This window comes from Copidosoma floridanum, unplaced genomic scaffold (genome assembly GCF_036245765.1).
Source record: "Copidosoma floridanum isolate Cflo_tuat_1 unplaced genomic scaffold, Cflo_Japanese_pri ptg000020l, whole genome shotgun sequence".
Classification (NCBI taxonomy): Eukaryota; Metazoa; Arthropoda; class Insecta; order Hymenoptera; family Encyrtidae; genus Copidosoma; species Copidosoma floridanum.
Genome location: NW_028321897.1, coordinates 23,581,326 through 23,603,001, shown reverse-complemented (window position 1 = coordinate 23,603,001; position 21,676 = coordinate 23,581,326). Strand labels below are relative to the sequence as shown.

At 33.1% G+C, this 21,676-nt stretch overlaps 1 protein-coding gene across 1 annotated transcript in view; it reads left to right on the top strand.

Annotated features, from left to right (window-relative positions):
- Positions 1 to 21,676, top strand: part of shaker (potassium voltage-gated channel protein Shaker) — a gene marked incomplete at its 5' end in the record, with an annotated part of 629,484 nt that overhangs the window by 474,875 nt on the left and 132,933 nt on the right. Inside the window, one exon of the mRNA XM_089593785.1 lies at positions 15,112 to 15,302. Within this exon, the coding sequence (XP_089449911.1) occupies positions 15,112 to 15,302 (191 nt within the window). The remainder of the gene's footprint in view (positions 1 to 15,111; positions 15,303 to 21,676) is intronic.

Below are 21,676 nucleotides of genomic sequence, written 5' to 3'. Positions count from 1 at the left end.
TTAAAGCCCGATATATTCTTGTTACTCTTAATCAATAACTTTCAGCTTGCTTGAGAGCTTCACAATAAAGTACATATTTGTACGTAATGTATAATGTAGTCATGAATTTTTTCTGTTTTGAATTTGTAGCTAAAATATATTCAGAGCAGAACGGTAGGTCTTTATGAGAATCATGAAGCATCTCTAAATATTTTAAATCTACTTCTAAAATGTATCCGTAGTCACTTTCATTGCTTATTTTATAAAAATTGTGAGATTATTTGTCAAAGTTTTCAACCCTCTCGAATCAATCGTAAGGGAGTAGTTGAGTCATAGCCCAACCATATAAATTAAATTACACATCCAAATAGATTATTTGTTTCTTAACATCATTTTTTCTGTAATCATCCATATAGTGGTTATTTGCTTCGACATATCTGTTGCAGCATTGACTTATTTCTCCTTTTATACCCTTTTTAATGAACATTAACATATCAATGTCAGTAATGAGTTCTAGTAAAATCTGTAAAAAATGGTTATAAATTAATTTTTTTAATGTTCTAGTGAAACTTTTTGCGTATGTGTGTCTAAGTATTTAAGCTTTCTTTGGTTTTTTTAATCATAGCATCCCAAGTAAAGCCTGGTGTTGTAAAATAGTGAGCAGCGTCTAGTTTGTATACCTCTAGACAATTACTTCTAAAGTTTCAAAAACTTTTGCTAAGAGAATCACATCTGTCTTAAGGTATACATCTGAATACTGTCCAAGAGTTGCTATATTAAATATTTTCCACGTAATTTGAGCATATATATCATCCTCAGTACGTATATGCGTGTCATATAATTTGCTATAAAAATCATTCTTTAATGAAAGCTCAGTTTTTTGGAGCTTTTCAAATAACATTACATAATCATATGGAAACACACCCTTTCTTTTAAGCAACTTGATTTGATCTTTAGTGTACGCATCATCTTGACTAAAAGTAGTCTCTAAAATATTATGCTGTTCCAAATAGGATACCAACTTATCGAGCGATAAAGGCAAAAATCGGTAAGAGTCAATAAAACGTAAGTTGATTCTCATTTCCTTAATGTATTGTGTGAAAGAGATATATTTTTTTTTGTCTGAGGTATTACTTCTATTCTTCTAGGAAAACATGTAACAAGTTTTTGTATAAACAAATGTCCATCGTAGTTACTTAGGTTGTGGAAAACTATGAGTATTGCTCGCGAGTCTTGATATTTGAGGTTACATTCATTATGTGTAGGGCCTCGATATCTGAAATTACAAGAAAATTTATAAATAAGTTTGAGCAGAAAATAAAGAAGTCATTAAAGAAGTGAAATTGACAGTATTTACTCACTAGTAAATTGAGAACAATCGTGAATTTTATCATCATTTTTTATATACTTTTCACATGTATGACATTTGTCAGCGTTAAAAAAATCAAAGCCCTTTTCTTCAGTTGGTAATTTCGTTGGTACTGGATCGTTATACATACTTTGCAAATTTACGGCAAGATCTCGCAATTTTTTAACAAACCAGGTAGCTAAATTTTCACAGATTTCAGTTTCTTTTCTATAGGAAACGTATTGTGTTATAGTATCGTCAAAACTGCACTTAACATAGTATCCAATACTTCATGCTTTAGGGCATTGTATGGCCCGATCGCTATTGTGTACAGGTTTTAATAAGCACTCTGCATACACTATAAATGGCACTTAATTTTTGTTATTATAATTTTAAAATTTCAAAATATTATTACCATATTTTGGTAAGCAAACCTTACATTTATTGACTTTAACGTACTCCACTGTGTATATTATAAGTTTTTCATTAGTTTTGAAGAAATGCAGACAACGATCGCAAATGTGAATCTTACGTTTACATTTAGTAAGAGAGCTGCTTACAAGCTGAGACAAATATTTCACCCACACATAATGACAATGGTAAACATCGTTGTTCGTATGCCAAACCCTTCTTTCTAAGCTTTCTCCTGACTCAGCATCTTCTCCATATGTCTCTCCTTCTTCGTATGCCTCTTTTTCTTTGTATACCTTTTTTATTCTAACATTATTAACACGGTTAAAATCATCATTTGTGTCCTCACTCTCTTCTATATAATATTTTTCTGCATCATCTTCTTCTTCTTCTACTTCTTTTATCATTTCAAAATAATCAAAATCATATTTGTCGTCTAGTTTTTTTCATTTTTGATTTGTTTTTCCCTTATCATCTATTTCTATGTACTGACTTTCTATGAGTAATAAATTTACATGTTTGAGCTATTTTTTCAGCTGTCAAATGAAGGGGAACAGTTTCAAAAGTATTCTTTATCTTTTGTAAAAATTATACATTAACCGAAATACCATTCTGTTATTCAAATTTTAATATTTGCTTAGGTTGCACTGGAAACGATATCCCAGTGAAATCGTGATAATATTCATATTTCTTATAATTTAAGACTCGATGCACAATTTGACTTGCAGGATGTAGTACCAACATTTGAAGCATTGGTGATCTAAATTCTTAACATAAACTTTTTTTTAATAATAGAACTGGGTATTCAATGTGAGAAAAACTATTGATAGCCTGATACTTATTCATATTTACCACTAAATTTAAAACGGAGCACAGAGCTCACCCGGAATTTTGTTGTGAAATATCATCCACGTCGGTAGCAATGGGTTTTTGAACATTATTTTCAATCCATTCATGCAAATTAGTTGTATGGAAAAAGCATTCTGATTTAGTATTAAAGTAATTAACTACAATAGACTCCGTATCGTTTTTCACTAAGAAAAATTTTACTGCTAAAACTGCATTAATTTTTAAAGCATGCTACTGATTTAGAATTTTTGGCACTTTTAAACCAAACTCTTTTTCCGCAGAGTTCAAGGATCTTACCTCATCCAAGTTCCTGCTATCAACAATAATAACAGTTCTTTTACGATTCTGAAACGCACTATCAGGTTCTTTCCAGACCACAGCAGCATCATTACCATTATCATCATTATGGTTTGATGTAGCACCAAGGCCATGTCCGTGAATTTTCAATTTTAGAAAAAATGTTTCTAAAAAAGTTGTTATGAGACACTTAATATTTAATAACTTTTTCTTAATGAGCGTTGACAATTTCATAGATTGCGGATAGTTCTTAATGTTTTGAAGCACTATCACACTGTTATCAAGTATATGTTGAGTTTTTGTTATATTTACACTATTCAACAGTCGTTTCTGTTCTACTCGCGCCATTTTACAAAAAATAACAAAATTTTCTATACAGTCAGCATTAGCAGAATTATTAAAAAATTTCTTCATGATGCTGACACTGACTGTTATTGTCCTCAAATGATTCTAACGGTGGTTTGATATATGTTTTAAGCAGTCTAGTTATATAGGTAAAAGTGCTTTGTAGTGGTGGGGCAACAAAAAAATTTAATATGCGTATAGTGTATAAAAAGTGGTTGTAAGTTAGTATTAATGTTAGTTAATTGTTAGTTGTCCTTGCTTGAAGATGGTTAAATACGTGATTGATATGAATGGCTTTAAGACTTTATTAAACGAATTCATTTTTGAAGAGGTAGCAATGCTACCATTAGAGGAAGAAGATTCTACACCAACAGTATTTTTTTTCAAGCCCCCCCCCTCTCCGGAGCCACCTATGGCCTGAAAATAAACGTGAAAGTCTATGGTTAGAACGTAATTACTGTAGTCTCCTTAGGGACTCTGGAGAAGTGCCCTATGAAGCTTGAATAATCACTTTTCAGTCTATTATTTAAAAAGATGACGTTATTTATGTCAAAGGACTTGAAAAAATGGAACGGCTTCGTCAAGTGCCCCTAAATAGGTCTATGATTCACACAATCTAATGAAAAAACGTATTATAAATAAAAGATGATAAATAAAAGTTTAAGGACTATTTCCTCTCTCTTAAGTTCATTCACAACTGGGAAGAATGTTTGTCACTGAAACAATTTAACATGATTTATGTGACAAGTACAAACCATACATTTAAATTAGCCTAGTGTGCAATGAAGAATGCTTTAGCTATAAAAACAAGTTAATTAAGAATAATAAGGGTTAACAGATAAGCTATTCTTGATGTAAAGTAAATTTATAGAAACTAAAAATACAGTCAACCAATTTTGTTTACCACTGCCTCATTAAAATGACACTATTTTATGTGCATCAATAAAATGATCACACAAATTTATTCATATGTGTGGATTTCTTTATCCCCATCCTCTTAAGCCACTTTGCTCATCTACTTCAAGTAAGATGTTGATAATTTTAGTACGAGCGTATATTTGAAATATCACACATCAATATGTGTGCGTAAGTAAGCTAATATACTCTGGCAGAGCTTTCCTTTTTTAACAAGATCTATCACTTGCTCTTTCGCAAACGTATACACTTTATTCATACTCATACCTTGGCAATTAAGCCACTGTAACAGGTCACTTTTATTTATACAACACATTGACTTAGTTCTTATCGCTTTATCCGTCCCATCTCATCTGACCAATAAAGAGACTCCTTTCTTTAAATAGGCAAGCGCATAAAACGAGATGAACATCTTATATGTTCACTAATAAGTAAATATTTTTTACGTACCAAAACACGTACCCACTTTTTATTTTAGCATACAAATTTTGCATAATGCTTTTGCTCTCTTATTATTAAGGCATATCGAATATCACCCTATATTGTAATTTAATAAACAAGTCAACTTAAAAATATACATGCACGTATTTGTTTATATTTACAGTTAGAGCATACAACTCTCCACTAGCTAAAAATTTCTTATTATAATAAGATCTGCTGGAAAAAGTTGCAGCTGATAAGATGTCTTCAAGCGAGGTAGTAGTCGTTTCCAATGATACTCCTACAACCTTTATCGAGAGTTTGACTTTACTAATAGTAAATCCTGGATTTGATTCATTGTGAAGATCGAGACGTTGCCAACGATTCCCTTTTAAGTGCGTTAGAGAAAACGTGGTCGTAGAAATTTTATTGTGGAAAAATCATTATAGATTTTTTTAATTGTGGGTCATTTCAGTCGAACACTTAAACCGTGTATAACCAGAACTTATAACTGACAGAAATGTATGGAGACCTTATTACGTGTATTTTAAAGCTGAGAGTAACGCAAATTCGTTACATATAATTTTATACTTTAAAAAAGACATTTACACTGTTTTGCGCTGCTGTGAACTTTCAAAATATAGCGTAGAGGACAGAAAAAGATTTGTCTGCTGAAAAGGTAAGTTGTTCACTCCTACTTACTTTTTAAAAATAAATGTAATTTCTTTTTTTTTTTTAATTTTTTTTTTTTACAGCAGTGGTATCAGCAGCAACCTTAGAAAATGTATTCTCTATATCATTACTTTTAATTTATTGCTGATAAGCATCATGCAATATTGCAACAAGATTTTGGATGCATATTTAATGTGTGGCGATGTTACAATCTACGATTTACGCAAGCACATGTCACCTCAAGAAAGAGAAAACAAAGAGAGTTGGAATAGATACATCGCAAAAAATCTCAAAATCAAGAAATTATACTTGTTTGTGGCTCATGTGATATACCCTTATCCAGGTAGGCAGTGCAACAACTAGTAACAATCATAGTGTAGTGAACACGAGAATACAAAAAAATCATTATGTGCTGCTTATTACCTTAGGGTAAAGCCAAAGCGACAGACGGTTTTACACGGGCTCATGAAGGTCTTGTGTCGTTTTTAAAACTACTATTACCAAGATAGTATTTATTTGTGTATAATTTAAACGAATGCATGAAATTAATAATGCATTAAAAAGTATTTAAATAAGTGTTTGTGTTCTTAAAAACATACGTATCCAGTTTTGGTTGCGCACTAATGTGTAAGCTTATTTGTAAGATGTGTGTTTTTATACTATGTAAGAGTGTTTAAATAAGTGTGTGTTCTTAGTGTACGTACCTCAAATGAGGTCACTACAGTATAACATAAAAAAAAAAGTGTGTTCTTAAAAACATACGTATCAAGTTTTGTTTGCAAGCTTATTTGTAAGCTTATCTCTAAGACGTGAGCTTTTTATACAATATATATATTATAAAATATATTCTTTGTATTTATTTGATAGCCCGTAACTCCATGCGCCCGCTTTCGAGAAAAAAATAGCATGCAAGTGGGCAACCGTTGAGCGATTGAGAGGATATAGGTATAGTTACTTGAAAAATATGAGCACGGGCGCGCGCACTTACACATGCACGTACGCGTATGGGCATTTGCATACATTCGCGTATAGGTTAGTGGTCAATACAGATGCCTCCTCGCAAGTGCAACACATGCGATCGTTCGCTCCCTCGGAGTGGGAGTAAAGCACATTGAGGCATCTTAACTAAGAGTTAAGGGAAATTATTAATTACTATTCCAAAAATATTCGCACTCCTCCAAAGAAAGATGGATATGATATATTAAAAAGATATTAATAATCGGACCTTGCTAGGACTGTGAAAATTTTTTTTGTACTTATTGAAGTTACTTCCAATATATGTATTAAATTAAAATTTTTGTCATAATTAAAATCCATTTACATATTACTCTTACAATCTTAAACCTTAAATTTATTAACTTGCTCGATTCATTGACAAGGTACTGCATCTACAAGGAGTTAGCCAACGTTATTGGGATACACTTTCAGTAATGATGTAGCATACATGTTTTCTCTACCATAACTCTATGCATCCACTCTCAATAAGAAAATAGCATGCAAGTGGGCAAGCGCGCACTTACACATGCACGTACGCATATGTGCATTTTCATGCATCTACGTATAGGTGAGTAGTCAGAGTGGTGGTCTCCTCGCAAGTACATCACGTGGAATCGCCCCCTCCCTTGGAGCAGGAGTAAACCAGATATCATCCAACATCAGCACTTACACATGCGCGTACACACGTGTGAGTTTTCATGCGTGTTGGTAACAGGTCTCATCCCAAAGCAAGTCTAGAAAACATTCCGACACTGGAAAGAGGAGTGCGCATAAGCTTGCTCGATATAGGTTGGCTGACCCTCATTTGCGGTACTCCCCCTCCACCCACGGAGTCCCATATTCACGCGCTACAGCTCCCCCCCTCGGTGAGCTGGAACCCTCACACTACAGCTCTCTTCTGGGGGGGGATGAGCCAGAACCCTCCCAGCATGCCTACTAATACAATTTTAGCATTTAGAAAAAGTAAGAGAAGAAATTTTAAGTCAGTACAGCAAAAATTCAAGAAAGTTTGAAATCAGAGAACACCGTATGAATAGGAAAAACCATTCAACGAGGGTGGTGGAAGAATTGATGAATTGTATCATGTATGAGAATAAGTTTTAGAATAGTTCAATGCAGTATTTAACAAATCTGTAGCTATACGTAAGATGGATTCAAGGCAATATGACTTGAAAGCCGGGGAAGATGTTGGGTTATCTGCTGATTTATTGAAAGCATTATCTAAATGGTTGCATACATTTAAAATGCAACATCAAATCGTATCTAGAAAAATTCACAAATTCGTGACACAAAAGCAACTATTAAATAAAGCCTAGCTTTAAGAAAGTGCTTCTAAATTTGTAGGATATGTGAAATTGGAGATATCGCGAATCAGAACAGCAAATGTATACAACACCGATTAATCAGTTTTTAATTTAGAAATACATGCAGGTCGTACAGTTTAAAAAAAGGGTTCTTTAAAGATTGAATGTGTCGCACAATCGTTAATTTCTTTAACACACAGTTATACAATCCAGCCTTGAGTTTAAATCACCCTTACCCATTGTTCTGTAAGAGATAAATAGTGAATTTGGAACAATAGTCGAGAAAAATATGTATCAATCTAAAAAGATTGTCATTTACTCCTTCACTTCGTGAAAATTAAAATCTGATCCAGCCACTCAATAGTTTTTAAAGGTATTCATACCAACAGCCATAAAAGATCGATTTTGTGTCTAGACTCTTGAATAGGTCAAGAAGAGAAGGTTTTTATGAACATTGAAAAGAACAATAAACGAATTAAAGTTTTTACTATACCCGCTGAAACAACTGGTCTTATACAACCACTTGATGTATACATTTTTTGACCCTGGAAGAACTTTGGAAAGTTTTTTTCAGATCTTATCCTCTTGTATGATTACAATATTGACTTGAACTTGAGGAACAATATTCTAAAAATTTAGTCACTTATCCACAATCAGTTCTCTTCGCCTTGATTTGTAAACATATATAAACAAGTGTTGTCGAAAAGCAGTTACATTTCAGATAAGCCTGGTCCTTTTGAAACACCTGTTGATTAATTTATTTGAAAACACTGATACAAACTGTATGTTGTGTGACGAAATCGCAATCATAAAATTGGAAAAATGCTCGTGATGTACTACATCATTGTGCATGCAAGACTCCTTTGCAGTAGAAGTAAAAAAATCTACTGCATTATTGTAATGAGTATAAGGAATGATAAAAAATTTTCTTTGGTAACTAAAAAAATTATATTTTTTCCCTTGTTACAAAACTGGTTTATTTTTTCTTGCCAACCCCTCACTTATTGTTAGTTAGAGTTAAAATTATTAGTTAAAATTCAAAGTTTTAATACCTCACTGTCCTTAATGTGTTAAATTCTTATCTTAAGTTCTTCATATTGGATTTATCATTTTTAATTTTAAAAACCTGGCAACGAATACGCAATTAGCGACACAGTAAACCCCCGTATATCAGCTATTATGCTTAAGTTGTTGTCTTAAGAGGGTTAAGTGATTTATTTTAAAAATGGGTAGCTTACCCCGAAAAGAGAATATTTTAACAAAAATATAAATATTGGTTAACTGTATGTGTTATGTTACATAAAAAAATATTTTTTCGGTTAGTTTTCCACGAATTTTAGAATTTTTAGAAAAAAACTCACTATAAAAAACATAGTTTTAACCCCTAAAACATGGAAGATGCAACCCTGACTGTAAATTTTTTTTATAATTATAAGTACTTTTGATGGGAATGACTTTAATAAATTTTTTTTTTTAATATTTAGTTTCAAAGAAAATATTTCAGAAAATATTTTTAAAGGGTGAAAATCTAAGGCTACATGTCACATCCTAGGAACCGTTCTTTGCTGATAAAGAAAAGCTCATGTCATTATTTTTTGATTCTCTACCACTATTCAAAGTTTCATTAAAATCAGTGAGTGACACTTGGATAGGTTTACTTGTAAGTAGTAACATTGGTTTAGCTTACTACCATAAGTATAGCACTACTTATCACTTAATAGTGTGAATTGACACTAGTGAAAAATGTAGTAATTAAGAAAGTAATGTAGGGTATTATGAAATAGGACAAATAAAGTAAGGTTGCTGGTATATTTAACATATAAATTTGTGTTTTACTGAGCTCACATATATAAAGTTTATATTTTTCAGGTACAGATAACACAACTTAAGCAAAGTATTCCAAAAAAATGTACCTAATACAGTCACTTAAAGCTTAAGCATTTAAATCACTTGTACGGAAAAATATTATGGAATTCTGAAGACAGCTAAGAGTAGTGAGCTTTAAGAGAGTGAGCAGCAGAACCACCGCCATTTGTTGCAAACTCTACAAGGCGTATATATCTATACACATACATTGCAACAAACAGTGGGTGAAACCCTGTGTTATTATGATGGATCGTGACAGCCAATCAGCTACTGTCCCGCCTTCTGCTGCTCACTCCCTAGAAGCTCACTAGCTAAGAGCTCCGAGTTATAAATCTTATGTCTCATTGTAACATAGATTACAGCCATTGTGTTGTGACAGTGTGGATGAGCACACAAGTTAGTGATTCAGATAATCCTTGATGTTGTTACAGAGCATAAAAAAGTCAGTAAATTCTTACAATATGCTGAATACATCGATTTTTGTGCATTCATGGTGTGCAAGCTATTTACTTGAAAGATAAGCAAGTTGTATGAAGTATGTATACGTGATACGAAGTTAAGTTGTCTAGTACCTCCAGCACCTGTCAATTCTTTAGAATGGAAAGAAATGTTATCAAAAGTTTTGTTGCAATCAGAGGTTAGAATTTCGTCAATCAAGTACTGGATAAATTCCTGATGTGAATATTTTAATGATCAGATTGACAAGGCTTAATTAGTCCTTACATTCCATGTAAAAAAGCATTTTTACAATATCACTTAACTCCTGATAAACATCCTAAAAATTGAAAAAAATCTAAAAATGTGCGCCATGTAAACTTTAAGAAATAGTGAATTTATTTAAGAAGATTTTCTATATTACATTGAATAATATTCTTAAATTAACGTAGATTGCTTGTAATGTTCACGAAAAAAATGCTTGCTCTTCTGTTTACAATTTATTTAAATAAAAATCGTGAAGCAGCCTTAGAGTGTACGAAATTAACGAGTACCATAAATTTGACGTTGCTCAATCCTGTAAAATTTTACTGTGTTTGAGCTATTTATAATTCTTACGAAAAAAAATTTGTTAATTGGTAGTTCTATACAAAAGTGTGTAAAAATAATATAATAGCGTCCAAATAAACATAATAATGTTATTCATTTAATATGGAATTAGCCACATCCCAATATCATCATTAAGATGGTCAAGCTATCCACAAATTAACTAATTTGACAGATTTTGGCTAAGAAGTTAAAATAGTACATTATGTGACGAGTGCGTGCATCGCGTCTCACGCACAAGTTACTAATATTTTTTTTTAAAACAGTGTGTGAGAAGATCGACTTAATCTGAACAAAGTTTCAGGCCCAAAAGATGGTCGAATATGGTACTGACTTAACCACAGAGAGGAACATACGAACCATTTGAAAATCATAGAGAAAAAAAAAGATTATACAGACTTTTGCAGGGGTGAAGAAAGTGTTTTCAAGTGCTTATATCCAAAATATCAATAAAGAGCTTTGCATCACTGCACGTATTCAGCTGCAAACGGATCAAATATTGAGTTTTTATTCTCTGTTTTGGTTGCACATCGTGTCAGGCTCCATCAAGCTGCGTATACACGGAGTATTGAGCTTCCTGGACCAACCATAAACCCGTGTATGTACAAGTGAGAAGCAAGAACGTATTACTCTCTTTTTCGCACTTACACGGGCAAATGGGCTGGTCCTGAAAGTTTAATAATAAGTATCATAATAAGTATTATTTGATTTACTGTCCGAGCTCATGTAAAAAATTAATATTGTCAACACACACTTGTAAAGCGTTACCTATAAATAATGATGCACACGAGCTTATGTAACGCAACACACGAATAAGTCTGATAAGCAGGGGTGTAGGGTTATACTAAATAATGAATGTGCTATTGCGAATCACTGCTATTTGTTATTGCTACTTTACAAAATTTTCTCGCCCACTGGTGCTGATTTCTTCGCGCATGATTTGAAGCCGTGCGCGAACGGCATTTCCTGCAAACTCTATAGGTGCATGCAAAGTCGATCTTCACAGATACTATTTTAAAAACATTTTTATCAACAGTTCTTTAGCAATAATTTTTCATGGCATTGCTAAAATATTATCACTATTACATGTAACACTTCAGTGAAGCTATATTTAATGTGTGGCTTACAGAGTCTGGGTGCAGCGGGCTGAAAGTATTTTAAATAGTCAAGCCTATTTGTGTACCAGATGAGTCATACATTTATGTAATGTACTGGCAACACATAAAAGTAATTTTTGGTTAACCCACGGCGATAACTGATTATGCTTACAACAAATAAACATAGACGTACTTACTACAAGAAAAATGCAACTAACTTTTTGTTACGTTTATAAAACAATAAAATATGCATGACAACATGTTTTTTATTGTTACTGTACACTTTGCTTTTAAAAATAAGTGATAGGATAGGAGGAATTCTGATAGTAAGGCAATTAAAACTGATACTCTTTACATATTAGGTAGTATTTTAACTTCATACAAGAAGTAGTGGCAAATAAATCCTAAGAAATAAGTTATTACATTTTAATAGTCGTATTTTGTTCACTTGGATATATTTTATGTTATTACTGTTACAGACTTTTCATGGAAGACTTTCGTCATTTTCAGTTAAAATTCTAAATACAACATTATTTGAGGTTATGCTTTACTCTATTTAAGAACTGAATGTTATGAATGAAGAAATTAGTATGCCTTACATTCAATCAGTCAGATAATAGATTGGTAGCTGTCTTCACCTGTATATAACTGAATTGTTGCACATATATATACATATATTTATCTTTCGAACGTATGCAGCAAAGTTGCTAAGACCGTTATAATTGCTAACCAGGAAAACTACTGAACCGATTTTGCTGAAATTTTGCAAACTGATTTATAAAAAATTCCTAGATGGTTCTCGCATAGTTTTTTTCTTGAAAAAGTTAATGACAATAGTAATAAACAAGCTCAAAGTTTAACTAAAATAAGCAAGCTTTATGTTTTAGTTCAGAAGAATCCGCTAGGTGGCATTGAGGTAAAATTAAAGAGACCCACAATCAAAAATAGTAAAGAGTGGTTATAACATGCCCCATCGAGTTGTCGATTGTCGTAGTCGTTCCTTGGCAGTACACCAAGCACAGAATTGTTAGTCATGCAGCTGGGCATCCTGGCTACCAATGATACTCTTTTTCCATGGGTAAGCGAAATGAATCGGTGTTTATCCAGGATCGACAAGATAACCAAGTACCATGGTAAAATAGGCGGTTGGAACGTGTACGTCTCTGGCTTAACACCAGGAGACGTATCCAGCCAGCGCACAACCTGCTCCAACACTTCAAAGCTTTGTGGTCATCCAACTTTCCAGCCTGGTGCTGTCAGAGAATTTTCTACTGTAAATCCAAGCCTAAAAAGACAGCCCTGAAGAGTATGGGCAGCCACAACGGCGTCCTTTTAAGTGATAATTCCGAGGGGATACCTATTAGAGAAGGTATTCACCAGGCCCACTCCTCCAACTAACAATGAGTGGTTGGTTATCCAGGGAACGACCCGAAGACGAGATATTCTTTGGTCAGTGGCGTACCTCCCTCTGTCACGGTCTCCATACACAGAGACTTCAAGGGCAAGAGTCAAGCTACCTGCAACCAGCTCTCTATCATAAAAAAATGGTAAGGAATAGATGAAAGCTTCACCCCTGGCCCTTTTCAGGGCCACTTTGAGTATTTACGTTTCCTACTTAACCATCAATCTCATTGTTTCTTTTAAAAGTCACTTAAATTAAACTACCTTGTCAAAAAACATATTTTTACTACCATTTCCGAAAACAATTTGTTGACTGAAAGACTATATAAAGCCAGTCACTATCAAACCAAGTCAGTGATTCACTGGTCGACATCACGAGCGGAGTTGTTAGTCGCAAGGCTTGAAAATCAAGAATCACCTACCCTATCTAAGGTCTGCTCTGGGAAAACCTAACAGCTATGAAAATAAAACTAAAGTTGAGGCAACGAGACAGTCTCCAATGTGGACAAGCATCACGAACCAATCTCTCTACCTTAGATCACCAAAGCAAGGGTCTGCAAAAAAGACGGTATTTTGCAAGATTTCAATACCGACAATTTTGACGTTATGAGGTTGGGAAAAACCTCTACAATCAAGTCCAAAGCTTTAAACGTTGCAGTTTCCCTCTCGATCAGTGTGGTACTACAATAACAGGTCAGAGAAGATCACCCTAAGGTGTACAGGCAATCACGTTAACTGGAAACTTTATTCAAGAAAGAGTTTACTTAAGAAGCTCACCAGCTCCTTTCAGCGTCATCGGATGTCGAAGTTCCTTGCCAACAAACATACAATAACCTAATAAAGTTGAGAAAAATAAGCTTTAGGGCTCACAAACGTCTTAACTATGCCAAAAGTTGAAAAAGTTGAGTGGAAAGAAAAACTTCAAATGCATTTAATGAATTCAATTTTAAGCGTCGAGAAAATGACGCTGAACATTTATTGAGAGTAAAGTAGCATTAAAATCGAGAAATAAAGAATGTATTATACGAGGGATCAGCTTTTTACTATAACCCTTATAGTAATCTCTTGAATCTTTCAGATTTTCGAATAGGTAAAATATGTGTTTGTATTTTTGTGGCAATAAAAAATGTAGAGATTAGGCTCTAGGACTTTGATGCTTTAGTAATATAGTTGTGAGATAAAAAAAAGAAATTTTCTTAAAATATATATTTTTTGTGAGTTTTAAGTCCTTACAGTTTAAAAAAAAGCCCTCATCATAGATTATATGGGAGAAACTGCAAATCATCGGCCTTTTAGGGCCAACAATTATTTTATCGCAAGGAATGCACGGTACTTTTTAGCATCATCATATTTTTTTCATTTCTTACAGCTTTTTACTTAATGAAATAAACTGTGTGAATTCCAAACAAAAATGTAGTTAATTAGCAGATTTTTTGTCTGAGAAGTGTCAGAAATAGATGTAAGATTTTTAATTGAAAAGGTTTCACATTACATGTTAACACACTACGGTGTTCCATTAAGTGATTTTCAGGCTAAGCCAAGACGGAGAGCCGCTAGTTGCTTATAAGATGATTGTTGTTTTTGTTTATCTTAAGGCTTTGTTGCAGAGATAACCGAATGCTCCTAACACAGCTCTGCAGTAAAATTTTTTCTTATTAATACGTTTACCTGTTTATAGGCTGTTAGTACAGCAATAAATATAATTGTAAAAAATTTTTTAGTCACTATTGTACTACTTTACTTTAAGCTTGATAAAAACTTAAAAAAAAAAAAAATTAGTTTACTTAAAAAATGAACCATCGTGTTAATAAAGCTGGGTCTTGCGAGTTTACTTGTATTAATCTTTAATTCTTCGATTTTTAAAGTGAAGATATATTTTAATGCCATATTAAGACATCTCTTTCTTAATTTTTACAGTAAATAAAATCACCTCTATTAAATGCAGGAACTACAAATTAAAATTTTTTTGAGTTTCTACATATATTGTATACTTCTTTCAAGTACTTTACCTGAAATTAAACATGAAGAAATCAAGATAACTACGTTTTTTCTATTGTAAATTGTAGTGATAGTATCTTACGAGTCAAAGTTTACTTTTTGGTTTAAACTCAGCTATCCCATATTATCTTGCACTGAGAGCCTTTTTTAATAATACCTTCTTTGTTTATAGGCCTGTTGGAGTTTGGGGCAAGATTGTTGGTTCATTGTGTGCAATTGCTGGTGTTTTAACAATAGCATTACCAGTTCCAGTAATAGTATCAAATTTCAATTACTTTTATCACCGAGAGACTGATCAAGAGGAAATGCAGTCCCAAAACTTTAACCACGTGACAAGTTGCCCGTACTTGCCAGGTACTCTAGGTAAGCCCAATCAAATATAATTATTCAAACGTACTTACTACTATTGTTAAACCTCTTATCTTCAACTACTTTCAGCAAGCTCAATAACTTTAAAAAATTGTTTTAACACAAATTAATACATTGAGATGACGATCGTTTCTTTGATCATATAATTATCACGTGCATACTCATATGTTCTTATTTGTTTACTGTTATCTATTATAATCCCTTTTAACTCATTTGTTATGTACATATTTTCTATATTTTTGTTTTGTATTAAATATGATAAGGCACTATTCTACCTAAACGTCACTTATAGTACCAATAATAGATTATCATGAAAGCTTCACATGCACGAGAATAGAATACACACTAGATACAACAGTGGTACTTCAACTTTACACACTTTCTTGTATCTTTGATTGGATATACTTTGCTCTTTCAGACAATGACTTTAAGCCCTAGAGGGAGTTTGGGAGTAGGATATCCGTCAGTAAGCGGACAATTCCGAAGAAACATAACTAGTATCAGATACACAAAACTATGATGTTATAGCCACAAATACTGATCTTAGGTTATAACAGCTTATACATTTTCAAAAAACAAGTGAAATTATACTACAGCTATTTCTGGCACCAACTTAATGTACGTGCAGAAACCTACATAATACTCGGTTCCACCTGCTATCTCACGTACGTAGTCCATGGAATATCTGTATCTCTGTCTCAGCTGAAAATACTTCTGTGGTACCACTGGCTTTGCCTTGTAGAGGTTGCCGTAAGAAAAAAAATGGAACTAAACTACATGTTGTTTGCATCGCACTAAAGTATTTTAACTATATATTTTAGCGCAAGCAAGAACTCTTTCTCATACAAAGCCCGTTTGCTCAAGGAGGCTTCATGGCCATTCATCATCTTTTTTCATCCTTTTTTTTTCTCTATTCATTTTCTATGACACTGTCTAGGTTCGATTGGTCTTTTGTTAAGACTATATAAAGGCATACGCCCTCGTACTGATTTGCAATAAGTCAAAGTTTTTAATAAGACAGCTTTACAGTAGTAGTTATAACAACAGCACTCTTCTTATTCATATGTATACAAATGTCATTGGCTCTATTGTCTAATATTTTTTTCTTTTTTTTTATATGGATTATTTCGAAAAGAAAGAAGTACTAGGAGTATCATCAATAATATAAACAAGTATGAGTTTATATCTTTGCAACAAGACAAGCTTTGGTGTTGGCTGCTCAGGCCAGAATAGTGATTTAATTCGGAAAATTATCTTTCAAAACTTTTTCATAACTAAACTCCTACTGTACTCAACAATGCAATAGCTTTAATGTACTGCAAAAAACTTGTTTTTTGGAATCTTGTAAAGCTAAATATAACAAATTATAAATCAAAGAGATTAACCTCACTATAAAATGTATACCCTAAAGTTACAAGCAAAAAATCAGTATGAACTATTCAACTAAACTAGTCATGTGAGTCACGTTTAGAATTATTCGAATTATTGTCATTTTATTTGGTAAAGATTAATAATATCTTTATATTTTATACTCTAATAATCATACAATGCTATGAGAAAAAAAGTTGCTACAATCCTTTTGCGCAGTTTTCATTTTTGTTACCTTATGTCTTGCATATTCAACTTTGAATTGACATCCGTTGTGCATGTTGAATTTTTTTAAACATTTTGTGACTAAAATCACGTCACAAACGTAACAAGAAGCAGGTAGAAGATACCTTTTTTCTAATCAAAACGTGCAATAAAATAATAAGATACTAAGCTTATGACACCGTGAAGAGTACGATTTTAATAAAATAAGAAGTAATTGTAAGCCAACGGAAGTTTTTGTATACTTTCTTCTTTAAGTTGTACAAAGAATTTTCTGAAACCCTTTTGCTGATTAAAAAACATTTTGAAAAGTTGCTATACGAAATACAACAGAACAAATCATGAGTATTGTGCTTCTTTTATTCAAAGTATGAATTAAATTTATGACTACGTCCATAAAAATGGTGTCACAGAATTTATTAATAGAAAAAAATATGATTTCTCTAACCAAGAAATTTTAGACAAATTTAGAAATTATGTATACGGTAAATACTCAAGTCCTATAAAAGCCACGTAGAGATAATAAGAATTTCAAATTTATACTAGACGTCATGAAGTTGTAAATTTACGGGTACATCATAAGAATACACATAAATTATTATTTTACGAATACAGCATAAAAAATATGATATAAAGTTGGCAAATTCCACTCACAGTTATGTTTAAGTTGGATAAAATTAATAGTCTTGCAAAATCAATAAAATATGTGAATATTTTGGAACACTATGTTTCTAACAGCAATCTTAAAATTTGCAATTAAAGAAGAATGCATTTAACGACATTGTCATAAGTAAGTTAACCACTGTTTTTCTAAAAAATTATTAACAATTTTTTGTTTATATTACAACTGAGGAAAATTAAGCGTTCAATATTATTTGATGACTTGAAAGCGTATAACCATATAAAATGCAATAAATTTAAAAAAACTGTAAAAGCTGCAAGTATAATTGTTTGATTAAACAAACTTACTTGTATGTGATGTTCGGTCGTAATTATATTGAAGAGACTCATTTCAAGACATACAACATGCTTCTTTCTTTCTTTCCTGCTAGATGTCACGATGTTTAGAGTTAGTACTGAATTTTTCCGCTAGACACCCTAGTGACGTACGCGGGTCGGTCACTCTTGTGGAATCGTCGTTTTTTTAGAGATTTTTTTTTTTTTTTTTTTAAATTGGCCCTTATTTCCAGATTGCGGGCAATGATGTTCCATTGTTGTTATGGGTGGGATTGGTATGTCTTTGAACGAGTCTCTTTAATATCATCACGATTAAACATCACTTACAAGTAAGTTTGTTTGATCGAACAATTATATTTTCTTCGATTCTTTCAAAGACATACCAAATGCAGATGTTTAGAGGACAGACAAATTTAAACAACAATAAGGAATATTCATGTTTTTAAAAAGAAGCTGCTTTATTTATAACTTTAAAAAAGTATAATTCTTATCCACTAAGAGATCAATATTGACTGTGCAAAGTTTTGATTGCTTGTTACAATAGGCCTGTTATAAAATCTTGCGAACGTTGTTGAGTCTCTCGTCCAGCCCGCAGTTTTTCTAATTATGGATAAATCTACTCCTTTTTGATATTCTGCTAATGTCACAGCATGTCTCATAGAGTAACCTGAGAATATTGTGGTATCAATGCCACTTTTTCTTAAAATGTTTTTAACCCAACTACCTGGAGTCTGGGCGCCCACTAATTTATGAGGTATTTTAGTTGTAATAAACAAAGTTGTATTGTCGTTCCTTAACGGGCCTGATATCTTTATGTATTCTTAGATTGTTGTGTAGGCACATACATTTAGATTATCGCTGAATTCAGGAATTACAAGCATAGACTGAAACCTGTTTGGGCCTGACGTTTTGACTACGTCTAAGATCTTAATCTTAATTCTTTCCTCTCTAGATACAATATTCTCTAATTTAATACTCGCGAAGGTTTGCAACTTATGAGCTGTGCTCAGAGCTAAGAATATAATGGCTTTTTCAGAGAGTTCTTGTAAAATTAATTTATGTAGGGGATACATCGTCTTCAGGTAGTCGATTACCACTGTAACGTCACAGGTTGTATCGTACTTCGGACGAGAAGCTTTTAGCTTGAATAGTTCTTTCAAAAAACGCTCGACTATCTGGTCCTTACTGATCCCATTATTTGATATCAGTGCTACTGCACTGTGGATGTTATTCAGTGTGCCATAAGAGGCTTCCTTGTTGAGATTCTGCGATAAAAACTTCAGGAAGTTTTCTCTTGTTGGGGTATAAAATTTTTTTGGATTTTCTTTGCAGAAGATCCACCAGGCTTTGGACGCTGAGGTGTACTGTTTTGCAGTATTTCTGGCCAGTGATGCTTAGATGACGCTCAATGCTTCGTGTGGTACTTCCTTTCTTCTGAAAGCTTCCCGCATACAAGCCCCACCATTGAAAACAGGTGTTGCGTCTGCAGGTGAATTTTGCTCCAACAATCAGATAATAATAGCTTATTATGAGGATCGAAAATTAAAGGTTCTGTTATCAGAAGTTCTAAAATGAGAGGATACCATGGTTGTCCTGTTCATTTCGGGACCACTTATATGCCTCTCATCTGTTCTCTCGTTATCTTGTTCAGGCATTTTAAAATAAGACTTAATGATGGGAACGTATAAGACTTCATGTTTATCCACTTAATGGTAAATGAGTCTACCTGAACAGCCCCAGGATCTTCTCTCCATAAAAGATATTTTGCGCACTTCTTATTCTGGCTTTTCGCAAACTAGTCTACCTCTGGTTTCCCAAAGGTGTTACAAATTTTTTGAAAGCAGATGGGGTTCGACTGCCAATCTGCATCGTCATTGTTGAGATGGGATGAGTAATCTACTTTTACATTTTCTTTGGATGAGATACAAAAAGCGACAATGAAAATTCCTCTCATTTCAGCCCAAGGACAAATCTGTTTTGCTATGTTGTGATGTAAAATTTATCTCACTCCCCTTATCCTATTGATACAGGATATAGCAGTAGTGTAATCTACTCGTAGTAGAAATTTGCAATTTTTTCAGTGATTCGCAAGCGATTCTAAAGCGTATTTAACTGCCAGTATCTCCTTGTAGTTAATGTGTAAAATTTTCTGCTCTTCATCCCAAGATCCGAGTATGTTGTTAATCCGGTTTGTCACGCCCCATCCAGTATTCAAAACGTTGGTATATATCTCTGCAACAAAATTGTTAGCTTCTATCAATTTTCGCGTATCTGGTAGGCTCCTAAGCCACCAGTTCACATCCTTCCAGTCCTTTGCGAAATTCAATTTGTTGACCATTTTTAAAAAAGTTTTTACTTTTTTAACTATCCTGCCACTCTGCGTAGTAAAAGAAAATTCCATCGAATGGTAAACTTGACAATTCATCGATAAAACTTAAGAAACTTTTAACAATAACGGTCTTACCACACCCTGTAGGACCTTAAATCATACTCGTCTATGGATGCTGCCAGCGCGTATCCATCGCGTTGTTAGAACTAAACTACGCATGTTAGTATAACTGACTTGATAAAAGTGTAGTAATTTACAAATTATGAAAAATGAAAAACCCTTTCGTAACAGTGGTGGTGGTGGCGACGACGGCGGCAAGGGTAATGGTATAGCTAATTCACCACGGGGAGTCGAGCTGACCTAGAGAGCGCACACGTATCATGTAGCTGCATCCCTCTAGCTAAGCAGCATTATCCCTCTTTTTATCCCACTCTTTTTCAGCTTGACTTAACAGAGGGATCTCACATTTTATGCTTTTCTCACTAGTTCAGTCTTAAACCTGAAAAGCACGCAATGTGTGTTTTTATCTTTTTCCTCTTTTAAAGATCTTATCCTTACGAGTTTAAAGGGTTGAATTGCTTTCTGAAATAAAATATGACGTCTCCTCGAAACACAAGACAACATGATAGAGACAAATTAGTGGGTCTTACAAAAACTGTACGGATCTCGTTCTTTTACACACCATCTTCGTTCTACATTCAATTAATTGACAAAGATTCTGATTATAAAGTTTTGGATTTGGAAATGCAAAAATATTACGGTGAATAAAAATCTGACATTATTTGTCAAAAGTCATCAACCTCAGAAAGAGAAACAGACTTTCCTTTTTTACAAAAGTTAAGACAAATGCGTTTTATGTCATGTATAGTTAATGTAACTTTGTGTATAATATTATTTCAATAATGCAGAAAAATATTGTTTTTACAGCCTCGCATGCATATATCAATAAATATCAATAACAAATGAAGACATTGTATGGCAGAAGGTGAAATCAGATGTAAAATGATTCATGTAGGAAAATCTTTTGATACATCGCAATCTGCGATACAGTGTAATACAGTTATTTATGAGTTGAAACAACGTTTTTTACGAAGTTTACCGCCTCGAGCAATCTTATGTGGATTAGGAAATATTTTACTTATATCGTGGGTAATAAGTTCTATTTTCAGCTGCTCGACAAAAAAGCATACACGCTAGATCGGTTCAACGAGAACCTTAAAGGCTTTTTTTTACTAACGAAGAATTGATTTATAATAGTTTTAACATTTTTCTTAGTGATACAATAAATAGATTAACCATTTATTTAAACACCATGCTGTGTGCATTTGATACGGCAGGAGTTAATTCTACTGGATTTCATCACCCTATTTGGCCTAGTTACTCACCTATTGGTTTTATTCGTTGAGTTTATGTTTTATCATAGTCACCTTTTTTTTCTACAAGGGAAAATTTATCAAATAATGATCAAAATTATAAAAAAATTTGTGAATAT